Source organism: Phycodurus eques, chromosome 10 (assembly GCF_024500275.1).
Source record: "Phycodurus eques isolate BA_2022a chromosome 10, UOR_Pequ_1.1, whole genome shotgun sequence".
NCBI lineage: Eukaryota > Metazoa > Chordata > Actinopteri > Syngnathiformes > Syngnathidae > Phycodurus > Phycodurus eques.
This window is the reverse complement of record NC_084534.1, coordinates 18,613,868-18,640,061: the sequence shown is the minus strand read 5'-3', so window position 1 is coordinate 18,640,061 and position 26,194 is coordinate 18,613,868. Positions and strand designations below refer to the sequence as shown.

Below are 26,194 nucleotides of genomic sequence, written 5' to 3'. Positions count from 1 at the left end.
AGGGGTTTAAGTTTCTCAGTAGTTGAAAAGTATTTCCTTACAGTGAAGGGATGAAAAAAAATATTCAAATATTCATTCTGTTTTGTTTTCCTTCGGTATTCCAGTTTGGGGTGTTGCATTTGCATACCGCGTGAGCTTCCTATGTCTATGCAGTAGAGCATCAGACCCCCAAGTCATCATTTGCATGATGCGCCCTATATACCGAAGACTGCAAGAGGCCACAAACGCCTCTTTTCCTCACGACTTCTTTTACCGAACATTTGGTGTAAAGGTCAAGTCCCTCATGTTGCTGCATGGCATACATAATACTAGAGATTAAATGGTATGAAAATTTAATATCACTAGTATTGACAAATTAGCTTGGTGATTGGTATCATAATGGCATTACCAAAGGAAATACTGTACATGGATGCATCTCTGCAGCATTGCAACAAGTTTTTTTTTTTTTAAATTGGGGGAAAAAATATCGAATTGGGAACCCTAGGCACCTTTATCACATTAGAAATTGTAAACTAAAGCAATCAAAATTAATGTTCATGCATAGAAGATCCCAAAATGTGTCACAGCAAACCACATGACATCGGTCTCTTCTCTTGTTGGTCAAAAGAATACAGAGGTGGGTAGAGTAATCATACATTTTACTCAAGTAAGCATTAATTATAATACTACTGTATGACTCTGGTAAAAGTTAGTCCTTCAAATTACTTGAGTACAGTGTTTCCTCGCAATATTGCGGTTCACCTATTGTGGATTGAGTGCATTGCAGATCTTTTTTTTAAATTCAAATAGCGCATAATTTGCCATATCGTGGGATTTTGAGTGTATGCTATAATTCTTTGGGGTAAAATAAATGCTTACTAGCCTAAAACAAAACATGAAGAAAATTCAAAATTCAATTTGAAACACATAATATATGTTTTCTGTTTTATGTGTGCAAATGCAACACCCCAAACTGGATAACATAATATATGTGTTTCAATTAATAAATTGTTCATTGTTCAGTCATCAGTCGTATTTAAAATAACAATATTTCACAAATTCTGCCAGGGTATGTAAACATATGAGCACAACTGTACATATATGCAGTCATACGTACCCCTATCATATTGGAATGAAAGTGTAGGCTACACCTTTTTCATTACCTCTAGGTGGCGGTGGCATATTATTAGAATGAAAGTGTACACCTTTCTCATAACCTCTTGGTTGCGGCATACATTTATAAAATGTGAAAGTTTTTCACATTTTCCCCTATACCTATGTACAATGCGCACTATTGACTTTTGACAATATTAGGGGGGGGAAATGGCCATGGGAAATTATGGTAAACGTTGCCTGCCCAATATCACTGTTTCACAGAATGCAGAGAGGAGCCAGTGGCAGAGCTGTTACGTGTCAGAGACATTCAATACAAGTGCCTGACCGATTTATCGGCTGATATTAGCCCTTTTCAAAATTATCCTAATCCGGCAGCGTTTTGCCGATTTAAATTCCAATGCATGTTTACTCTATATATACTGTATGTGAACACCGCCATTGTTCAACAACAATGGATAACTACCGGGTTACGTTCGTACTACAAAAGCTCCTGAGCATGTTTTGCTTTTACAGCAAAATCTTCTGCTTCATACATTCAGCAATGAGTAGAGATGGGGAACAGTATAAAACACATTTTTAAATCCACCGCGTATAGCAACCGAAGGGCAAACAGGGGCAAGTTTTTGTTAAGTGTCATCGTTTGTGTGATTGTTGACGCACATTTCTTGACATTAAACTTTGTTTCTGGAAAACATTTTTAAAAATGAATAAGAAAAACAAGTTATTTGATTCATTATATATTTTTTAAATTAATTGGTCAATTAATCTTTTATCAGAATTTTCCCGCCAAATATCTGAATTGGTATGAGCCTAAACAAATCAGTTGGGCCCTGCTAAATACGGTATGAATGATAACTACAATATAAAACAGTAATAATAACTGTTTGAAATGTTAACACGGTTTGTCATTAAGTCATAAAACCATAAAGCAATTCAATCTGGTATAATACAATATGAAATTTAAAAAATAATAATAATTTTCCTGTGAGAAGCCCAGTCTGCGGGTTAGGACACCGCTCTTCATGCAGCTAAAGCTAATGCCTCTGCAACATGTTGACTGGCTTTTATCTCATGTGAACGTATGCATGGCCATTGGCCAACCACACATGTCCAAGTGGTGTGCGAGTTTGCAGCATTCATCTTTAGTCAACCTGCATATGGGGAATTAAGTCTGTGGGATGTCAGATAATATTTAGAGCACATTTTCCATCCTGTAAGCTTTCTTAAAATAATTATTCATGCCTGTGAAAGTGCATGTTTTGTTTGATTTTTCATCTCTCTGACCCAACACTCTCCTATATATCCTGAAGGAGCTGGAGAGAATAATAAAGATGGCATCAGTATGGACGGTTAGAGGGATTTGTGTTGGCTTTTAATGCAGGGCCACGGGGAAGCATGCACTTTCAGACACTATAAATGATGAACAAAGCCTTTCAGCATGGAGCACAGAATGATTTTGAGCCTTGAAATTGGCATCCTTCATCTGGGAAGGACGACATTATTAGTGTCATGCATACAAATCATGAAATGATCCATTCTGACAATTTTTCGCTGTTGCTTCTCATTCTGGTAAAATTGCCTCAAGAAAACTCAAATAAGTGAAGGAATGAGTCTCTTAATCCTATGGTATGTTAACAGTGATGTATATTTATGTTCCTGAGGTATGCCAGAGAAACATTTTAAACTGAACTTGTAAAAACACTCCTCCTTCACATTATTCAAATAACTAATTACGCAAAAACAATTGTCTCTAAAAAATTATCTTGAGTCAATTTCATGTAATGTGAATAGGCGTTGAACGACTATAGATTATTTATTTTTTTGGTAAGTTGATTCTAATGTGATGAAAGTCCAGTCAAAGTTGATTAATCGATGTTATTGATATTTCTTCAGCACAGTCCAGCAGTCCCTTTTTTGTATCACTTACTGTTTTTCATGTAATACATACATACGTACTTCGATGGACCGACATAGAAACAAACAAAACAACAACAAATTATTAAAAGTACAACTCACCATTACGCTAAATGTACAGCAGTTCTGGTAATTAGTGGCAGCCTTGGTACTAGAACAGCAACTTGCAATTGTCAAAAGATGTATGTATTATGTGTGTGGTGTACTGTGTTGGTCATCTCGAGTACAGTACACCACACACTATAATAGATATAGAGCAGTAAACGCATGAATGCTGATTTTAGTTTAAAAGAAAATAAATTCCCATCATCATGTCAAGGGTCTCTCACATTATAAAACTTGGTATGTGTGTGCGTTCCGGGACACTGATCAGTCTTGGATTTGGCTGTGTTTGGAAAAAAATCTATCCATAGGAAATAATCGAAATGTAATTTGTTCCCAGGTGGTAATAGAAATTTAATTTGTTCCCAGGTCATGTAATCAAACACTCAACCCGAGTTCCACTGTGTATTAACTTTAAAAACAGTGCAAGGGTTTCAGGCGGGATCAAATTAGCTCTTTCTTTTGCTCGCCCCTTCCTGCAAGCTGGCGTCCTGGCGAGATGTCCCTTCAGACTGGCATCAGGCAGAGAGGTGAGAGACTTCCTTCAACACCAGACCAAAACACACACTAGCGAACACAAACGTCCCTTTTAGGATTCAGCCACCTGCTTTTTATCTTTCTCCGGGCATCTGCAGCGCACCGGCACTCCAGATCCAATTCCTTGTGCACGTCGTAATAAAACTCAAGAGCTTTCCACTACCAAAGAAAATGTCTGTAGGACACTAAGAGAACTTTTCTTCGATAGCACAAAGACTAAAGAGGATTATGCAATTGCACATTATGGAAGAGTGGAGGCATTGCAATGTATGCATGAGGATTTTAACAGGTTTAAACAATGCAAAAATGAAGCCAACTTTGCAGGCTGGGCTTCAAAGTAGGCGTGCAGTATATCCATTCCATTGTATTTACTAAGGATGGACGTTTAAAGTTGCCGGTTGCCAGAGCAAATCACCTTTACGCAACATGATGATGAATTTGTTTATTTTTATTTATTTTTTTAATTTCAACAAAAAATTTGGTACTGAGGTCAATCATGAGTAGACTCACAAAAAAAGTCATAGAAAAGTCATAGAAACCCACCCCAAAACCCACCTTTGAAAATAAATTTGCCTGAGAGATTTTTTTCCAATGAGTAAAAAAATTGGATACTAGACAAATGGATGACACTAAATTGCAAAATAAATGTAGTTTTCATCACTGCTGGTGACCAAGAACATGGCAGCAAATACTGATGAGTCAAATAACTTCACAAGGTCAGCACTTAACCAAACATCCTTTGTATAAGATTATATCACATTTCCTTCAAACTATAAATACTGTACTTGCATTAAATCCTCTGCCTGTCCTGTTTACTGCTCCCGGCTTTAATTCATATTACTTTCTGCAAAAACATGTTTTTGAAATTGTTTGATTTATTTTACTCATCAGAAAGCCTTGTATTCTAACGGGTGTGTGTTGTTCGCTTTCTATATCCACTTGTTGCTACCCTATCATACATATTTGTAGCGATCAGGATACAGTTTAAGTAGAAGGCAGTTCATTTAAGTGTGCTGTTGGATTTTTTATATTCACCCATGATGTGCCTTTGCATCTATAAATTATCTCTTGTCATTTGTATTTTAGCTTACTTTTAAATAGCGTAACAATTCTGCTCCATTTGTCTCTGGACTGGGGTCGCTAGGTTTCAGAGCTAAAATTGATGGGCTCCAATTTCAGGGCACCTCGAGGTGTAGGCAGTGAATAAGACACATGATGTGCCTGGGTTTTGGTGGGGGATATAGGCGCAACACACCCACCATCAAATGCTCTTGCCTAATGGTAGCAAGAGGAAATTTAAGGTGAAGTTCCAAAGAGCAGTTGATTTAGGGATTTCAGTCATTTTGAGCTTGTATCGAGTCCATTAGCTTGCCGTGTAATTGTTGCCGATTTTCGCACCAGTCAGTACCCCGATGTTCAACATAATAGCCGGGGAGCACATTTTCTCGGTCAGTCTGTCAGCTGCTGCACTGCCATCATTAACATGGAGAGTCACGCTCTCCACCACCCCGCCCCACCCTGTACAGGAGCCGTTTGTTTTCCCCTCCTTATGTCCTTGAGAGGAAAAATGCAGCATATTTTTAACTGCCGTCAGCCAGCGCGTAGACTAATTTTGTCACAAGCTCTTGAGCTCAGGGAGTTTCCAGCACACACTAATAAATAGCTTGTGTGTTTTAAGTCCTCCTGTTGCATACATCCCATTAGATGCTTTAAATTGTCATGGTTTTCCCTCTGTCAGCAGATATTTAGTCTCATATTTATTTCAGCTGAGTACTTCAGTGATTTACCCCACTACCACCACCACCCCCACTTAGTCGCCCGAGTTGGCAGCTCCATTTGGAGGATTTGTGCTGTCGTAGGTGTTCAAGGGAGGTGACAACCGAGCAAAGTGACAAGGCGGCATGATTTCCTCAACTGTGGAATTTGAAGTGGATGATGCTTGCTTTTATTCAGTTTACTATACATATGTAGGCTCCCTTACCCAAAGAATGTGGTTCTTTTGGTGTCTTTGTCTAGGTTCAGGTTTTTCAACAAAACAGACGGAGGTTCAAATCTGGGGTGAGTTACTACTCCTTTGATATTTATGACGAGTTACTTTAGAAGTGGGCTCGTTACCTATGGAATGACAAGTTTGAATGACCCTTGGAACTGGTCACACCTGTGTGATAGACCCAGGATAGGTATGTAACCCACTACACCATTTAAATCAAACCATCCAACCAGGAAAGTGGAATAGATTAAATAATACTGCACAAGAAACTGAGCCAAACAACATCAACCAGGTGTTAATTAAAAAATGAAGAAACATCTGCTCATCCCAGATGTGCGTACATGCTCCAGACTACAGGATCCGTGTAAACGTGCATTATTTGTAACAGCCACCCCAACCGGCCCCTGTGGAGTCTTGCCCCTTGCGTGAGGAGACCCGAGGAGGGTTGAGCGGAACCGGCGTGGGTCTCGACGAGAGACGAAGAGCCTCTTTCCTCTGACGCAACCCGACGTCCCCTGGGATGTCATGCGGTTTTTTAATGTCTTGGCTCTCCATCTGCATTCCTTGTTTTGTAGCTGTGGGTTTTAATCTGCGCTGAAGCAGAACAAGCAGGAACAACAAACAATACGAAGTCGGATAAACATAACTGGATGTAGTTGAGCTGGAACTACTCATGAGCATTTCCATGTAGCTGAGCAAGCCAAAAGTGAATCAAGGATTGTGTTATATTATCTTGAATGCTGTTATCTGTTACTGTTAGTCTGTTAGTTCCTGATCACATGTTGCTGACCCGCCTTTGCTTGTCGTTTGGTTGTGTTGCAGAGGGAGATGAAGGAGCAGCTGGCCACCCTGCAGGACAGCGAGAAGGGTCACACTGAGGCCCTACAGCTCTTGCAGAGACAACTCACTGAGACTAAGGTACTGCATTAATTCTCCTTAAAAACACTTCTTGTTCTCACAGTTACCCTGGGGAAAAAAAACACATTTATACATTTCAAAACAACAGTAAATCTTTACACAAGAGAAGCGCAGATGGACAATAAGTCAGTTGTCCTGAAAAATAGGAGACAGTGTTAAGTGTGTCATTGTTGACTACCAACCTACCAGAATTCCAACCAAATAGGACAACTACTGAATTAAATGTAAATAAATAAAATGCATTTAAAACATGAAATACAGTCAAACATATTGAATGAATAAAATTATCTTTTTAACCAATGCCAAGATAATTAAGGGAGATACAAATATACAAATAAAAGTAGTTACAGTTCTGTTGTATTTAACTTTTAAGTACAATACATTTGCATTTAGTCTTTAAAAACGGTTCAATTTTTTAAACATTTATTTTGATACTATTTTTATTTAACTTGCATGCCATACTTTTTAATTGAATCATTTAAAAGTGCAGTTTTTCTGTTTTCCTATATTCAAGTGCAGTGTTGATTAATATAATGTACATAATGTTACAGTGGCTTACAAAAATGTTAAATATACAGTACTTTTTACTTTTAATGTGGGTCATTATAGTGGAAGTTGGAGAGCTTAGTATTTTTTAGGTTGTACTGGTTGTAAAACGTTTGAGAACCACTATACTATAATATATGGAGTATATTTTTTCACATAAATGACAACAAAATAAAATATTGAAAACATTACCTGCTTCTTATAATTCATAATTTCTCTGGTATGGGGGATATTGTATTTGAGGTCTGAGCGTCCTTTGTATTTTATCAGACAACAGCAGATTATTTGCTAAATATCCTACTGCCTAAATGTTCAATCAGACACTTTCGTGAAAATGTGTACCCTGCAATGCACCACCGAGGCTTTTTTTTTTGCCACGGGTGATGCTCATTTGAACATTGTTGTTGGTTTCATCGATGGGAGAAAGGAACATACGTTTTCTCAAGAAACGCTGTCTTCCCTCGAGAGTTGGAGTGACAGTTACCATTGCACACTACACTAGACGACACACATCAAGACTGAAATGCCTTGGCACACCTGCTGTGCAGAGTTGGAACATCTCATCACTTCCTGTCAGAGCACCACCAACCCACTCTGTTGATGTGCCCTAACTGGAGAATACTGTCCTTTAAGTCACGCTTCAGTGCGCTAATCTCATTAGATTTCCATCCATTTTTCCCTGCCTGGAAGCCTGCCACACCGCCACAACATTAGTGTCTGAGGCATTTAGGAAACGTCCTCGCAAAAAGGGCCACTTGTTTAATTTTTCTGTCAATGTGTCACATTGTGGCCGACATTGCCTGTTCTTGTACGCAGCGAGATGGAGGAGCAAGCACAGCAGCCGCTAAACTCTCGATTAAAAGGTGGCCGCCTCACAATACATTTTGAATACTTGTTTGTAGGGTCCTGCTCTGAGGGATAGACATTGTGTTTTCATCACTTAGCCGCAGGGAATTCTCTTAATCATCATATGATTGCCTGAAAGTTTGCCAGCCTTTCGTTTCCAAGTGCTCCAGCCACCTGCTCGGTATCTTCACGATCTGCTGGGCCTCAGCAGCACGTCAGCGACACTGATCATCAAACCCCTTCATCCGCCCACTCAACTCATCGACTAGCTAGGAGGGCTGGGACGCAGCCCGCCCTAATGTCTTAACTGTCACACTCTTTGACAAATCGCCACCTTTAACCGGCTCCCACAGAGAGCATACCCACTCTTGGAAAGGGAGGGAGAAATTTAGACCAATGTAATTCAATTTTAAAGTTCAGAGGAAAGATTGATAGTATCTAGAGGCAAAATAATTTTTGTGCAGCCGAGTGTCCTAATGATCGTAATAAAGAAAACCAAAATGACCCTACATTGTTTCATAGGAGGAACACCTGGTCCAAGTCTATACGGGTTACTTGACAGCACTACATAAGTGACAGTCTTGTACAGGATTTCAGGGATTACTGTACTGTATCTCAGGAAGAAGTGTGAAGAGCATCTAATTATCTGAATGCGCAAAACCGCAACACCTGTGTGAACACACACCACTAGACAACAATTTCATCATATCCTTGACGGGAGGTGGCACACTGGGCCAAGGAATAACCCATATAGATAGAGGTCTAGATTGAAGGTCACCGTTGGTGTGCTGTTGTTGCACATTTCTTGCAGCCAGCATTGGATCGATTCTCGCTCACTGACTGTAGGTGTTGTCTGTCATCCAACTACGGTGTAGTCTGCCTTTCGCCCAGAGTCCGCTGCAAAAGGCTCCAGCTTCCCATGGACTATTAACACAGGAAAAGCGGGAGAAAAATAGATAGTTGGATGCTCTAGGGATTTATTTTCAGCTTTTGTTGTGAGTTCAGCTGATGGACCTGTGATGGATAAAAAGACATGCATTTAAATATTTATATGACGAGGAAGTGGAACGGTAACGCCTGGCGCATCAAAAACCATTATGGATTTAGCATTGGTAGAGGTCTGCACCTGGTTCCTTGAAGACACATATCCACTAATTACAATTTTCAACTGATTTTCATATTGATCAAACAGTCACAATCAGTTCAAGAGCAAAAAGATGACTGATCATTAATGACAGTCCAAGATACTCGAAGAATCTGTTAACCAAATGTTGAATAAAGAGCAAGCATCCTGTTTTGTTTCCCCGATGTTTAGACTTGACAACATCCTCACTGCTCTTTTTGTCGCTTCTGACGCTCATTCTCTTTGAGATCCATTCTCTTTATCTCTCAAATTGGTGAGCTCAACTGTTCTGCTTTACCACCTGATGTTCCCTGCGAATTGTTCAGCTGACTTGAGCCTGTCTTGCTCACTGCAGCTCTTGAAAACCACACCCAGGATGTGCTTTGTGTGACTCTTTTCTGGTCACTCTATGAAGCACAATAATTAACATTCTTAAATTAATCAATTCCTTACCGTCTCATTTGGGAAATGTACGTTATTATTTGGCTCTTCTCTAGCCAATGTTTGCAGACAGCAAAGAATTAGGTGTTTTTGCATCTCCTTTCCAGTCCTCAGCCAAAGGTCTGCGTGCCACCATTGGCGAAGCCTTTGAGCGTCTCCACCGCTTCCTGCGTGAGCGTCAGAAGAGCATGCTGGAAGAACTGGAGATGGACACGGCGCGCAAGCTCACCGACATTGAGCACAAGATTCAACGCTATAGCCAGCAGCTGCACGACGTCAAGGAAGGCATCCAAATCCTGCAGGAGCGCCTTAACGAGACGGGCCGGCACGACTTTCTGGAGGGGGTGGCAGTCACATCCGAGAGGTAAGGCAGTCCTCATGAGAACAACATTAATATCTACATTTAGAGGATAGATCGAACTAATGGTGACATCTAAAAGAAATTTTAAATCTTGGAACTAGATTTGTAAAACAGGTTCCAATAATCTCAGAGCAGATGACGTTTCAGTCCCCGAAAATCACCTGTAATGATTCATCTAGGATGGTTACAGATCTTTACATACATGGTTTATATCACATCTGGCAGTACAGTATAACATACCTGCAGAATGTCCTTCTGCGCCCACGTTGCATTACAGGAAGTAACCCACTCACAAGGTCCTACAGGAGTTGAGATCATCATCTAACCCCATTCAGGCACTCAAGTTACTTAATGCTAATAAAAGCCTGGCATTTCACCGACGTACAAGATTAATCACCCATCATTGAGGTAATTGAGCGGGTTTAGACAGGCATTGTTCTGTTTCTGTTGCAGGATTAAAGGGAAGATCCACGAGACCAATCTGACGTATGAGGATTTCCCGACATCCAAGTACATGGGGCCTTTGCAATACACCATCTGGAAGTCGCTCTTCCAGGATATTTCTCCAGGTAAGCATGGGTATAGGAAATGTATGGTTAAGCTCACCATGGTGCGGTTTGAAGTAAACATTGGTGCATTAGCTACTTGCAAACACAGGACAACAATGGTCCCTCTTTCCATTCCCTTCATGTTATTGTAAGGAACAGATGCTCCTCTGTAAACCTGTGTTATTGTATGGATATCATCGTACTTTTGTGGCAATATTTATTGACAAACCATACAGCCCAGATTTGTTCACAAGTCAGAATGGGCGGTATTCTATCACTAACCTATGCTACATCAGAAGGAAAGTAACAGTTACAGTAAATACTTGTAAGATAAACACTTCTATGTGGCCATACGTGTAAAACTGTAAGTATGGAAGTAGTTCATTGCACGCGGTTTGTAAGCTCAAAACCGTGCATCTCTCAAGACAATCTGTTCACATGTACAGTAACAACCTCCTCAGCCTCCGTTATTGGTATCTAACAACGATTGACATTGGAGACAACAATTTCATTACTGTATCACACTAGTTAGAATCGTGGCTATTTCGTTTGTGTTGGAAACACTTAGCCTCAAGGAATGCACACGAACTGATCTTGGCCTTTCTCGGTATGGTTCCCGCCCTTAGCTTAGAAATGGTTGTCGGAGCCATTGGGCCGCCTTGTCTTTCTTGCGTCTAACAGTGCTGATAGGAGCTCTGCCTGCCTCCATCAGTCACGATTGAAGACGATTCAAATAATGTGCAGAGTAATTTTTGTTAATCCTTCCCTCAGTCCTTCTATTTCAACCTGGTGCTCGCGAAGGGGAGTCCAGGCTTTTTTTCCCCTTCTTCCTTTGACTGACAGCCAAATGGAACAATTGTTTCCAATCCATCAGGGGTGGTTGTCAGAGATGAGACAAAGACGTTCTCCCATCATCCAACCATTGTTTGGCTAGCTGCTAAGAACAAAGCGTAGGTCTCACCACAAGGCTCAGCGTGGGGCTGTTGTTTGTTATTCCCGTGTGTCTGTAACAACACACGCTTTGGATTGTAAATCTTTAATGGCTGTAACAAACACCAATCACGTTGTGTAAGTGGCAAAGGGTCCATTTTGTCCGCCGGCTGGATGACAGACACTTACTTTACCACTTTGCTCCTTTTGACCCTGGCCTCTTTTATGCAGAATTTAAAAAACTGTCACAAAAAATCCGGCACCCAAAATTTGGCATTTATTGGCCTTTGGTCTCGTGTGTCATATAACATGACTTTGCTTTGCTTTGCTTTGAATTGCTTTCTACGCAATAGAGTGAGATAATTGAGTTTCAACTGTCAAACTGTTCAACACTGACAAACTACTACTTCGTAAAGCGAATATTGCCGGGTCGTCTTGGGATCCCACATTCATGTCAGTCCCATTCTTACAGAACTACCACATTGCGGGGTGGGGTGGGAAGAAAAATAAGTTTTGTATGTAGCGTGAAAAGGGGGGGAGGCATAAAAATACGACTTTTGTATGTAGCGTAAAAGGGGCTAAATTAAGCAACAAACTGTTCCTCGGCAAAAACTGACCAATTTAGCCAACTTGGTAGGAGGATCAAATCCCTAACCCCAAAATGGCACCTAGCATCAACTCCCATCAATTACTTCTTACTGTTTCTGCTTGCTCTTTGCTTTGCCGAAATTGAGCAACATTCTTGCACACTGGAGAGCACTTGAATCATGCAGAAGTGGAGCTGCCAGTTGGGCGTGCCGCATAACAACAAGCCATCAGTCATCTTTGTGCTCGGAGCACGCACCGTGATCGCCTCCTGCAGCGTTGTCTTTCTTTTTGTGAGTTCACCCTACACTGAAGAGAGAAGGAATCTTCTGGTAGGGTGCACTTATTATCAAAACAGTAATGGGGACTCTTTCCCTCCAGCGTAAACACCATATAATCAGCGTGCATCATTTCCCTCACTCCCAAACGTTATACCCCTCTGTCGGTAAGGAAAAGTTTATCTAAATGTTCCTCCCTTCACACAGACTGCAGTAATACACATGCCAGGCGAGTAGTTGGCAGTGTAACTATAAATAAAGACTACGCACTTGCATTTCTATCTCTTCTGTCTAACGCCACTCAGTTTGTAGTACTGTAATTCAATCTGTACAAATCATCTTAAAAATTGACATTTGAAGATGCGCTAGCTGGTAATAAAGAGAATAGCACCTCAGCTCACCCACTGTTGTGGTTTGTATAATTTTTGGGGGGACCAGCCAAGAATCCTCCTGTTTTGTTAGCGGTAGCATCTGTGCTAAACTCTACCTTTGGGAGTTACATGCAGTGTGTGTACAAAACTTCCCACACGCAAATGAAAATTCAAGACACAATGATGGCTTACTGTTAGGGCTTGGTTGGCGTGTTAGCACATATTAGCGTCTTACATTTTTGGGGACCATCCAGGGGATTTTAGACATTTTAGCACCAGCGACTATGCTAACCTCTACTATTGTGAGTTGCGTACAATGTTTGTACAAAGTTCCCCACACACAAGGCTCAGTTAGCATGTTAACAAATATTTTAACTTAATTTTGGGGGGACAGCCAGGACACCTTTAGTGTTGTGATATTAGTTCTGTGCTAAACTCTACCGAAAGACGAACAGTTCAAGACACGATGGTTGGGTAGGAATGAGACTCTATTTGCACATTAACACGTTTATAGATTCTTATTTTGAGAGGGGACCAGCCAGGACATATCTTGTTGCATTACGCGCTAGCATCAGTCTTAAACTTTACTATTGGGAGTTGCGTGCAGTGCTTATTGGGTTAACGTTAAGGATTTGTTAGCATATTAGCATTTTTAGCCTCATATTTTTGGGACCAGTCAGGACAGCTCTTGTGTTGTGCTAGTGCTAGCATCTGTGCTAAACTCTAACGAAAGACAAAGAATTCAAGACACAAGGATGGGTTTGGGACAGGACTATGTTAGCATGTTGGGGGGCACACGTTTCTAGCATTTTACGTATTTTGGACCAGCCAGGTCACCCCTTGTTGTGGTATTAGTATGTGCTAAACTCTAACATCTGTAGTTGCATGCAGTGTGTACAAAATGTCCCATATATGAACGATAATTAAAGCTCTGTTAGCATGTTAGTACTTATTTTTAGCTTCTTAAATTTTTTTGGTCATCAGCCAGGACACTTCTTCTCTTGTTGTAAAAGTGCTAACATCTGTGCTAAAATGTTTTTGGTGAAGCGCTTTCACTGACAGACAAAAAATTCAAGATACAACACTGGGTTAGGGTTAAGGCTATTTTAGCATGTTTGCTCATATTTTTAGCTTCTTTGTCTTTTGTTGCTACCATCTTAGCGTGGAGTTGGTTACGCAGTTTGTGTTCACTGCAGTGGTGTGTTGTTACATTTTATTTACAAAGCGCCTTTCAGTGTACTAAAAAAAAAAACAACAAAAAAAACAACAACATTATACCTTCAACTGTAGGGGGTGCCCTTGAGCAAAAACAAATACTTGAATATTAAACTCCACCTTCTGTTTTTACTTGTCAGTGCCTGCCGCCTTGACGCTGGACCCCATCACGGCCCACCAAAGACTGATCCTATCTGACGACTGTACCATCGTCGCCTACGGAAACCTCCACCCGCAGCCGCTACAGGACTCTCCACGGCGTTTTGACGTGGAAGTGTCTGTCCTTGGCGCAGAGGGCTTCGCGTCCGGCGTGCATTACTGGGAGGTGATGGTGTCGGAGAAGACGCAGTGGATGATCGGTGTGGCGAGCGAGACAGTGAGCCGCAAGGGCAGCATCCAGATCCAACCAGGCCGCGGCTTCTACTGCATCGTCATGCATGACGGCAACCAGTACAGCGCCTGCACTGAGCCCTGGACCCGTCTCAATGTCAAGAGCAAGCTGGAGAAGGTGGGTGTGTACCTGGACTACCCCAAAGGCCTGCTCATCTTCTACAATGCAGACGACATGTCCTGGCTATACACCTACCGTGAGAAATTCCCAATGAAGGTCTTCCCTTACTTCAGTCCAGGTCAGAGCCACGCCAACGGCAAGAACGTGCAGCCTCTGCGCATTAACACCGTGCGCCTTTAAGAGATCCGCGTGGCCGTCCTCACTTTGATTAATCGTATGCGGGTTTCAAAATAAGTTCAAGAAATTAGTTTAAAATGTTACGTATGAGGTGTTTATCTGTTCTGTTAAGATTCCATTTGACGTCCATCACAAATTGGAGGGAAAGGGGTCTTAAATGGAGGTGAAATGGAGCTGCAATCATCTATTTTCTACCTCTCATCCTGTTCAGGGTGGCGGGGAACCTGGACTCTATCCTAGCTGAGTTTGACCAAAAGACACCTTGAATTTGGCACCAGTTAAACGCAGGGAGCTTTGCTTTGTTTTTCCCATCTGAAACCTTACTGATGTCTGATTTGCGCTAATGGCCACTGAAGAGGACACAAAGGACCCAAAGGCAGAGTGTTGTTTCTGGGGGTAAAACCGGACTGCAATCATCCATTTTCTGCTACTTATCCCGTTCAAGGTGGCGGGGAAGCTGGAGTCTTATCCCAGCTGACTTAGGCCGAAACTCGGACAACACCCTAGATTAGTCGTCACTCAAACGCAAGTGTTCTGCTTTGTTTTGGGTTTCCCGATAGAAACTCACTGATGTCCAACTTGTAATGGCAGCCAACTGAAGATAACGCAAAATGGAGAGAAAGGGGATGAACCTGAAGGTAAAAGCGGGCTGCGATCGTCCATTTTGAACCGCTTATGTTGTTTAAGGGTGATAGGAAAGCTGGAGTCGATCACAGCTGACTTTGGCTGAAATGGGCACAGAACGCAAGATTAGTTGTCAGTTAATCGCAAGGTGCTCTGCTTTGTTTTGACTTTTTCCTTGGTGGAACCTTACTGTGGGCCGCAAAATGGGCACACACATGTCCCTCGAGGTGAAATGGGGCTGTGACCATCCATTGATGATCGCTTATCCTATTCAGGGTGTCCGGAAAGCTTTAGTCTATCCCAACTGACTTGAAAGGCAGACTACACCTTGGATTGTTTGCCAGTCGAGGGCAAGGCTTTTTGCATCGTTTTTCTCTGTGGAACCTCACTTATTTCGCCCACAGTCTCTGTCTGTACTTTTGTGTCCTTCCCCCCACCCCGTAGGTGTCCATACGGGAAAACGATGCTGCTATTGACAGAGAAAGGACTCATGAATGTCTACATACAGTATACGCAGTGACATGACTTTAAACACACGTGACTGCGATAAATTCACATACAGGGGGTCCTCAGTTTACAATGGAGTTCCGTTCCTACGCCTGCGGCCTAACCCCAGTTTGTATGAACCCGCAGTAGTCGATCACTTACCTACGCTAACTCAGTAGTGAAGTCCTAATTACAGAAAATAGTTGTATGGAAAATAAATCTTGACCATAAATATATATATATAAAGCAATTAAATGAAAAACACTAAGTACAGTGGTAAATGAACGTGCCTTTTTACTCCAACTAGTTTGTTGTGTGAAGTTCATCACTTCGAAACATGGTTTGTCATGACCATCATAAACCGAGGATTCCTTGTACAGCACAGTGGGGAGGGAAAAGTCCGTTCTGTGACGCTGTTGACTTCCAAGGTTTTCTCATTTTAAACCTTAAATTCCCTGTAGGTCAATAGTATAAAGCCAACTGATTTGTATGACACGCATACCCACTATAAAACTACACAGAGGTCATGGGAACACCTAATGGTATTTTATAGTTTCAGCCTTGTGACATTTAATGAGTTGTATTGCTCATATGACCCCTTCCTATGTGACGGTGAGTTCTGTTTCCAGTTCTGTGGTTCAAGAGGTTCTTCCCCAATGGTTTTTGATGTAGCTATATTAAAACACGTCTCCTCCGGGGTGATATTAAATCATAGGTTAGTGGCGCTAATCCGTTTGACAAAATCACAGATGATTCCGTCATGTTCATTGGCCCCACGTGCTCCAAGCACTCAGCCTAATCGGCACATGTGTACACGAGTCCTAAGAGCTTCTTGTCCTGTGGCCAAATCCAGCATGCTGAGAGATTTCTGTGTGTGTTGGTAGGGGGGGGGGGGGGGGGGGGGTTAATCCAGCATAGTTCGTCCTTCATTAAACCCATGTGTACCTTCTTTTGGGATCCTACGGAACAAACCGTGCCCTCAGCCGTCCTTTGTGTGTCAGCTAACCAGGTAGGTCCAATTGCGAATGTTCGGAATGTTTCTCGTCTTTTTGTTGTTGTTGTTGATTCGCACAAATCTGTCAGGGTTACGTTTCTGATAAATACAATCCATTCGTCTGCTTTAAAAACCAACCTAGGGCTCAACCTATCAGTACACTGGAACTGAAAGGTTGGCGATACCTCAGTGATGTCATCGTTGACCGTTAAGCGTTTCAATATTTAAATTGAGTTTCATGTGCGATGCCATGGAGGCAGCGGGGATGGCAGAAAAAAAAAAATGTTAACGACACTCATGTCTACGATACTTTTCCGATTCTATTGACGATTGTGTCTTTGAACGATGGCCGCTGTGCTCCCATCGACTTGCGAACACTCCAGTTTGCTGCTGGAGGCTTGTGTTGAAATGTATTTTAATGTACAATAAATGACTGCTAAAATCATCCTCTGTCTGTGCCTTTCATCACCTCTGCCTATTTTGAACATTAGCGTCGTGACTCGGCAGACTTCACAAGACTTCTGAGGATTCCGGCCTGGATCATAGTGAGCTGTTTTACTAAATGACACAAACGTCAAGGAAAAAGCAGAGGATTATGAGAGATTATACACTCGTGCATGTGAGCAAATTGTCATGGAAATCCATTTGATAGTTTATTAAATGAGTGACGATATGCACTTTTAAGAACGTATCCGTGTCTGAATGCATACTTGGGAGAATTTATAACAAATGCTTATTTTTCCTCGTGAGGACCTATTGTGTATCCTATTGGTGAATCCTTGTCAGGACAATTTTTTCTTAGATTGCGTATTTGTCCGATTTTATTGAGGGCGTTCATTGTCAAGGTACATGTATATCTATGTAAGGTAAAAATTCCTGGAAATGAAATATCCTTGTGAGAACGTCCTTGTTAGAACGTGTTCTTGTCAGTGTACACTTGTGAAAAGTAACTTTGTGAGAACTTGGAACGATGTATTCTTGTTGGGGTGTATCCTTATATATTTGTAAGACTATCCTTTTCAAAATGTACATGTACTTGTTGGGATGCATCCTTGTCAGGATGCGCTTGGGGGGTATCTTTGAGAATATGTAAGGGTATACTTGTCAGGGTGCATGATTCATTCAGCCAAGTAGCCCTAGGGGTGCCATTATTTTTTTTTTTGCATGATTCTACGTATTATATATTCATATGTTTCAGTGACAGGGCACAAACTTTTACATAGTATGCAGTATTCCTATATATTGTGTGCCCCTCGCGAGAGTAGCTTTATAACACGCTGCACAGAAAGTCTTTGCCGTGTCTGTTGGCTTGTCATACAGGCAGAAGTACAGACGACAGTACTGAAAAGTACTGCGTGGGTCTTCTTTTCCTACTGCCCAGTGCATAATAACCATAATAGTGTCGTAGCTATATACAAGGAAATATTCACCTCTTGTCTGCGCCTCTTCGCCGCTGCACCGTGGCGGCTACGAGATTTAGTTCTCTTACTGGCGGCCGATGGCCGTAGGAAAAATAGTTGGGACCGCAGCTGGTTTCAGCCTCTGCCTGACGACACCTGTGTATCCAAGTCTTTCTCAAAACACGCCGGTTGAAAGTGATCAGCACGGAGTTCGGAATGCTTGCTAGGCACCCATAGCTGACCACGTGTCTTCCCCTGTCGATTGACTTTCCTTTTTCATATTCCTTTTTCATTTGGAAAGCCAAAAAAAAAAAGACTTTTGCCACTGCCTGAACCATTTCTACAACCAGATGCCACACAATAAACCATCGTGAAATCGCTAAATCATACGACAACAAATATACAAGGACGGGAACAACAGCATGGAGCAATAGCACATAATGCCGAATGAACAGGCTGTTTGACTCGTGTGATGTCACAGCGCCGGAAAGAGCCAAAAACCGAAAGGCACTGGATGCAAAAAGCTGAATCATATTTATCAATTTAACGGCTGTATATCTGCTATATAATCACGTCGAAATGCCAGATGTGGTTTGTAAAGGGGCTCAAGAAAATGTTCAACATCTTTGTCCTCTGACCTTTAAGGTTGAATCTTAGTTCAAATTTAAGGGTGCATCTTTTACTAGGTGCATCTCTATACGGCTGCTTCCTTTCAGAACTGTATACTTTAGGTGAATCCTTTAAAGCATGTATGTATCCTTGTGGGTTGTCATTGGGTATCCTTGTTAGGGTTTATATGTTGCAGCGGATACTAGTGTGGATACATCCTTAGACAATACCTGTGAACATAATATTGAGAATGTGTACTTGGTAGAACCAATCATTGCCAACCAGACATAGAAGTGTCTATTTGTGAGGACGCATACTTGAAGGGTCTTTTGAGGAAGAATCATTGTAAGGATGTATAGTTATAAGGGGATACTAATGAGGATGTACTTTGTGCGATTTGTGCGTAGAAGAGTGTACAGTGTCCGTGTCAGGATACTTGTGAGGATGCTGTATGCCAACTGTATGTACCCTCGTGAGGGTGTACAGTACAATCCTTGAGGATTGGTTATTGCAAGACATAACATTTGAGGCCTCACTTTTCAGATGAGATGATCTTGTTGCCTTATTTCACACTTGAATGCAATGCAGTCTTGCGGCAATATTATTATTAAAACTCAACCAGCTGTTCATCCTCATCTTTGACTTTTTTTTTTTTTTTTTTTTTTTTTTTTTTTATAAATCTGAGAAGTAGCAGCTCACCCTTTATTCTTTTCCTTAATTCAAGGGGAAAAATGTCCATTAAAAAGTCAGTGATCTCTTCATTATAACTCCTCGCTGATGGCTGCGAGGGTTCCTGATGGAGAGTGTCACCTTTTTCAACTTTCTTTATTTTATTTTTTTAAATGTATGTGTGCGCGCTGTCAAAAACAATTGTTGCCAACATACTTTAGCCATTTAACCTTAAAATAACACCAGGCTCATCTGTGGGCTGCTTTGTAATAATTATGAAAAGGATGTAGGACCTGATTGTCAAAACGTAATGTCATTTTGACTTCAACACAGGAAAGGAAATTGTCAGTTTCCCAGCTCCACTTTGTTTCCCCCTCACATTCCATCCTCAGGCTGTTCTAGGCAATTTGTGGCGCCCTCTGGTGTGTACATTATCTGAAACGTTGAGCGTGGGAGCTGGCAGGTTCGTGTAACCGTGTGTGTGTGTGTGTGTGTGTGTGTGTGAGTGTGTGTGTGTGAGTGAGTTCAGTTTCGTATTTGTTTACATTTGCAACAATAATCACCACAAGAACCACTAGCACTAGCCACTATGGAAAGATGAGTTCAAGTGCTACATGCAGCACTGTGCTTTTCAATACTTTGAATACATGTCATCCCAAAACAATTTTCAATATCTATTGTAGATTAAAAATGTTCTGTTAAAGATTTTTTATTTTTTTTATTTAAAATTACAAGCTTATTTAATATTTTGTTTAGTCTGCCATTTATTTATGGAGCAAAAAAATAAATGTAGACTAAAACTCCTAAAATAAATAATTACAACTATTGTTGTCTGGTTTTATTTTGAAATGTCATGTCTTCGTTGAAAAATGTAATAATTCATTGATAAATTGGGGGATAAATTATCAGCATTGGGGGATAAATTATCGGCATACACATGTATTTGTTATCGTTGATTTGTCTTTTTGGGTGGCCTTTATGAACCAAAATAAAGAAAAATTATGAATTGGAATAAAACTTGTTTACTGGGTTTTTTTTAAATGTCATTTATTTTATTGAAAAAAATAATTGAATCCAAAATTGGTATACGTAGCAGATGGGGGTAGTAACGCACTACATTTACTCAAGTAACATTTTGGATAAGTTGTACTTGTGAGAGTATAGTTTGAAAGTACCATACTTTTTACTTTTACTTGAGTACTAATGTGAAGAAGAATCGCTACTTTTACTCCGCTACAATAATTGACATGCCGCTCGCTACTTTTATTCATCCATTATTGCGTAGTGCGCGTCTATTTTTAGACTCCATCTTCGACTTCCGCATAGGGCGGTGTTGCGCCAATCCAACCGTGGTCACGAGTGTCATTTGACTCAAATTCACTCATCAGACTGCGCGCAAACCCTTCGTAGGGCAATCAAAGTGACTCATTTTGGGGAGAGAAAAAACAGCCGCGAGAGTGTTTACTTGTTTTTGTGTGTTTATTTGACGTTAATGCTAATAATGTTATTTATTTATTTTTTAAATCAATCAGAAGTTAACTCATGAGTTAACTCTTTACTTCAGTAGTTTTTTCACTGAGTACTTTCTTACTCACGTAAATATTTGGAGGACTACTTACTTTTACTTGAGTCATATTCAATAGTAACAGTACTCTTACTTGAGTACAATATTTGTATCTACCCACCTCTGCATATTAGACAAGGAAATAATCCAAATATGTCTTTTTGTTTTGTTTTTTTGCATTACTGAAGAAAAAAAGGGAAAAAAACAAGCATGTCTGCTGGTTATATTTTGAAATATGATTTCTTTGTTACACAGAGAAGAAAAATCTAATTATGGGCATACATATTACACAAGCATAATTATCCAAATTAGCTGATTTTTGTTTGTTTTGTTTATGTGGGCCTTTATGATGAAGAAAAAAAAACTTGCTTCTTGGTTGCATTTTGAAATGTCATTTCCTTCAGTGAAAAAATGTATACATTTATTCTAAAACTGGTATACATATTACTCAATATACATTCATGCTTTATCATGTTTTGTTTCTGGGTCTTTATGAAGCAAAAAAAAAGTTTTTAGATGTTATTTTGAAATTGTATTTGCTCTCATGGGGAAAGGCATTTCCTATTCATGTTAATGTAATACAAAATTAGCATACTTAACATGACTAATGTTCTATGATACTTCATTAAGTTTTTGGCTTTTGTGAAGAAGGGAAACAAATACATGAGGGGGGAGTCAAGGAAACTAGTGCAATTCATATTTAAATGAATTTAATACAAAATTGGCATACATATTACACATTGTTAATTTTCAAATAAACCATCCATTTTTTTAAAGCACTTCAGTCGTCATTAAGGTCACATGGGTGAGATGGAGCCTATCCTGCCACACCGGCAAAGTCTCCAATGAAGGTAGGGTGCATGTTTTTGGAATGTGGGAGGAAGCCGAAATACCCCGCGGAAACCCACGCAAGCACAGGGAGAGAATCCAAACGGCACACAGGAAGGTCAGAGGTGATTGGGACCCGGAAACGGTAAGGAAGGCGTGCTAACCACTAGTACACTGTGCTGCCCAATTATTTTACTTTTTATGGAACAAAAAAAAGAAAAAGAAAAAAAAAAAAAAGGAATTCAACTATTACCTAATTTTATTTAGAAACGTTATTTCGGCATATTTAAATAAATGCTCTTTCACGTGGCTAATTTCTCAAATTCATTTTTAGTTTTTACACTTTGTGTTGTTATTGTTACTAAAATAATGATTTCCTGATTTTTTTTTAATTTTAAGATTAATTTTATACTGTGGAACTTTCCGTGTAATTTCCTGTGTTATGGTTTTATCCATCATCCACCCATTGTTTTGTTTCCTCACCTGCGTCTCACTACAATATGTTTAAACAGACCTCATTGGCCACGCCTCTTGTTTTATCTGACCAATCAGTCTGCCCAGTGTTTGATTTTAAAGATGTCATTCTTTTGTTACTCTTACTATATTAATATATTTTTAGTTGTAACAGTCAAACGCGGCATTAAACAATTAGTACTGTATATCCTTTTTTGCCCCACTTTTTGTCCTTCTGGATGTTTTTATTATCCACCATCCATTTTCCATGGCGCTGGAGCCTATCCCAGCAGAGGAGTGAACCCCCGAATTTTCACAATTCGCTATTTGCAGATTTTTGTGAAACCTGTCCTCCATTATTCACTGAAAAACTTCTATTTGCCGTTATTGCACTCAGGCCCTGTCTAAGACAAATTTATTGCATTGGCATCATCTTGTAGCAAGGAATTATGTCGAAGTGAGTGGAGTAGCTTCAGTTAGACAGTCCAGCACTTTGGTCTTTCCGACACCAAAGAATGATGTTGACGTGAGAGGGGGGAAGCTGCCAAGGAACTATGTCAAAGTGAGGGGAGGAGCTTCATTTAGTCAGTACAATGCTTTGGCGGCGTCTTGGTACCAAGGAACTACATTGATGTGAGGCAAGGAGCTTCATTTAGTCAGTCCAATGCTTTGGTTCTGTCTTTGTGCTAAAGAACTATGTTGAATTGAGGAGAGGAGCTTCATTTAGTTAGTCCAATGTTTTGGCGCCATCATGTGGCATCTTTGTGCCAAGGAACTATGTTGAAGTGAGGAGAGGAGCTTCATTTTGACAGTCTAAAGCTCCGTCGAGTTGAAAAGTAGTGCTTTGCTGCTATCTTGCGGCATTTATAGGAAACTATAAACGTTATTGTGGTTAAACAACAATTCACATTCAGATTCACACGTATGGACATACTTTTATTTCCTAACGCCTGTGTCGCTGCGTCTTCGTCCTCGTAGTGACCTGTAATCCTCCTCGGCTTTAGCCAGCTAGCCTCCCTCAACCTGCCTCCTCAGCATCTCGCTGGGATTCCAATCCCCGCATGTAAACACTGTCCCCGCATCATAGTAATCCCGTTTAAATCAGGTGTCCAATCGCTTCACACCGGCGTGACGGCCGTGGAGCCTCGGGGGGCGGATCCCAAAAAGAAGCTCATGCAGGTCTCCAGGAGGGTCTCCACGCTCCTTAGCAGGAGGATGTTGACGCCGAGATAAAGCGGAAGCACCAGGACGCCGATCACGGCCAGCGAGGCAAGGGTCAAGTCCGAACCCCACCACTGACGCCTGTGTGCCCATTCGAGAGGCGGCATCGTGTGTCCCTTCTCTTCGTGGTCGTGGCCTGCCATTGTTCGTCTGATGAGAAGAAGCAAGCATGTGAGCAGGATCAGCATCAAGTAGAGGAAAGCCGCACCCCAGCATGGGCGCATACCGCTGGGCAGGGGGCTCAGCAGGTTGGGCAGGCAACGCATCAAAGAGCCCCCGGCGACCAAACAACCCGCCGTCCTGGCCTCCTCCAACTTCCATCGACACCGCAGGCTGAGCGCCACCGACACCCACACCGACAAACAGCACAGGTAGCCGATCGCGTAACACCGCCAGCCACCTTTCTCCTCCTCCTCCTCTTCATCCTCCTCCTTTTCTTCTACGTCTCTCATCGACCGCAGGAGTCGAGTGAGGGTCTCCACGGCGACCAGGGGCGTGATGAGCATCAGCACGGCGCCGTAGGTGTTGCTCAGGAAGAGCAGGAAGCGCAGAGCGACGACGCCCGGCAGCGGCGGCAGCTCGATGAACCATGACTCAAAGAGGCCCAGGAAGCTCAGGTAAACTGCACAAAGACACGATTTGAAAATGATAACGTGGACCCACATACGTTTGTAAACATCACAGACGCATTTAGTCTATCCATTTTTGTAAATATCAAATACATTTTGATCTTCATTCTACCTAATCTACTTTAGTAAACATCAGAGACACAATTTCCTCTTCAAATAACCTATTAAGTGAACGTCAAAGACATTTTTAGTGTTGTGTTTCGTAAACATCAACAACACTTTTGGGCTTTAAAGGAACTAACACGTTTTTGTCAACATAAAGAACACTTGGTCGCCAATGGAAGCAGTTTTTAAGCATTAAGGCAATTTAGTGTTCAAGTATACATCGTCAACATCAAAGACGCCTTAGTCTTCTTCTTTTTTTTATGTGGTTTTGTCAACGTTTAATGGAACTAACAGTTTTTAATCATTAAAGGTCATCTAGTTAAACCAGTCTGCCAAATTGTCAAACACACACAGCGAGCCTTGCGCTTGCGCAAAATCTGGATACGCCAGCATTTGCACACCCGCACAGATGCGCCGTCTACGAAGTTACAGAGCCCTCGGTCTTAGAATGACCTTATGTGGTTTTGTAAACATCGAAGACACCTGCTACAACGAACGTAGGGTAAAATGTTTTCGTAAACATAGGAGACATTTTGATGACACTAATGTTTTTTAAAACATTGAAAGCAATGTGGTCTTTAATGAGGCCAACAAATATTTTTGTAAACCTCAGACACTTTTGATGCTTCAATTAACCTAGCATTTGTGTTTTTGTTAACATTGATGACACTTTGATCTTCAGAGAATCTAACGTGTACATTTGTGAACAAATTATTTCAAGTCTTCAATCTACCTAATGTGTACTGTACACATCAAAGACACTGAAGTAATTTGTAAACATCAAACACCGTTGCTTCAGTGGGCCAATTGTTTTTGTCATTAATTATTGCAATTTAGTCACCAAATACACCCTTTGTATATGTACATTTGACGCTTACAAAAGCCTGGGAATGGTGGACACATAAGGGTGCAGGAAACACGGACAGTCTAGAAACACATTCATACAATGAACTCTTTAGCACCCGAGGCACACTTCCTGCTCACCTGTGAGCAGGAAGTCTGTGAAGATGAGGATGCAGCAGCTGCAGAATCCCACGGGACTGCGCGACGTCGCCAGCGAGGGCAGGCACAGCAGGCTGCACACCAGCTTGAAGACGCACAACACCGACGCGCCGTCCAACACGCCGTCCATGTCTGCGGGTACACGACACACGCGCACCTCAAAACGGGTTTCCCACATTTTGCCTCGAGGTGCAGGAGGAGCTCAGGAATGTCAGCTCCTCCGCAGACTATGAAAGTAATCATTATTTTTGCACTTGTTTCTATCCATCCCTGGCTTGGAGATCAATACTTGAACTTTGCACTGTTTACTATGAGAGGGCCCCTGGGACATCAACACTTTCGTACACGCTACTGCAACGCTCTCATATGCTACTGATATGCTCGCACACACTATTGAAAAACTCTCATACATGCTACTGAAACGCTCACACACTATTCAAGTGCTCTCTCGAATTGCTGCTGCTGAAAAGCTCTCACGCAACTAAAAACCAAAAAAAGCTTACACGCACTACTGACATGCATATTGAAACGCTCACACACAAACTGCTAAAATCCTTTCACACATCATAATGAAATGCGCTCATACACTGAAATATGCATTTCAGTTGTGTGCGAGAGAATGTTTCACCTTTGTGTGTGAGGTGATCCTGAATCATGTCCCCCACTCCCTACCCGCCCCAATCATAAGCGCACACACTCAAGCAATATTCACTTTAGTCAGCAACACAACATTGTGAAGTGGACATGGACAGACCCACCTCACTGAAAAAATGACAACATTGTTAAGTTTTCATTACCTGGTCGCCCCCTGGGAGCCTTCAGAGCCACATGTCACTCCGGAGTTCTTCAACACGCTCTCTTTTCCTCTTACCTCCCCAACCCCTTTTTGCTTTTGCTAATAACCCCCCTCCCCCTAGTACACTCCCCCTCCCTTGTTGCCTCCCAGGGCGCCTTGCTCGCTTGCACCTGGAGCAAAGGCGGGCGTGGCACTGTTTGAACAGGTTAGGGGAACCAGTCGGGCAACTAGCTGGCACACAAGATGAGCGTGTCAAGACAAACAAGGTGAAAGAGAGAGGGAATTATTTAACTTGTTAAGACAACTGCATGCTAATATACTTTAAT

At 41.4% G+C, this 26,194-nt stretch overlaps 2 protein-coding genes across 4 annotated transcripts in view; one reads left to right on the top strand and one right to left on the bottom strand.

Annotated features, from left to right (window-relative positions):
* trim62.1 (tripartite motif containing 62, tandem duplicate 1) overlaps positions 1 to 16,495 on the top strand; it is a 34,024-nt gene extending 17,529 nt beyond the window's left edge. The window contains exons 3-6 of the mRNA XM_061687188.1: positions 6,461 to 6,556; positions 9,620 to 9,876; positions 10,327 to 10,442; positions 13,941 to 16,495. Coding sequence (XP_061543172.1) covers positions 6,461 to 6,556; positions 9,620 to 9,876; positions 10,327 to 10,442; positions 13,941 to 14,491 — 1,020 coding nt within the window. The 3' untranslated portion in view covers positions 14,492 to 16,495. The remainder of the gene's footprint in view (positions 1 to 6,460; positions 6,557 to 9,619; positions 9,877 to 10,326; positions 10,443 to 13,940) is intronic.
* Positions 16,496 to 21,535: 5,040 nt separating this feature from the next.
* On the bottom strand, positions 21,536 to 25,979 carry LOC133408716 (uncharacterized). Of its 3 annotated transcripts, none has more exons than XM_061687881.1 (3): positions 25,870 to 25,974; positions 25,055 to 25,204; positions 21,536 to 23,958 (listed from the first exon to the last, which is right to left on the bottom strand). In XM_061687881.1, exons 2-3 carry the CDS (start codon positions 25,200 to 25,202, stop codon positions 23,234 to 23,236), a joined length of 873 nt encoding a protein of 290 aa, XP_061543865.1. In that variant the 5' UTR covers positions 25,203 to 25,204; positions 25,870 to 25,974; the 3' UTR covers positions 21,536 to 23,233. The 3 variants fall into 3 exon arrangements, with proteins under 3 accessions (XP_061543865.1, XP_061543864.1, XP_061543866.1); XM_061687882.1 differs by having other exon boundaries at positions 23,302 to 23,486; positions 23,563 to 23,958; positions 25,055 to 25,979; XM_061687880.1 differs by having other exon boundaries at positions 25,055 to 25,977.
* Between the last annotated feature and the right edge of the window lie 215 nt (positions 25,980 to 26,194).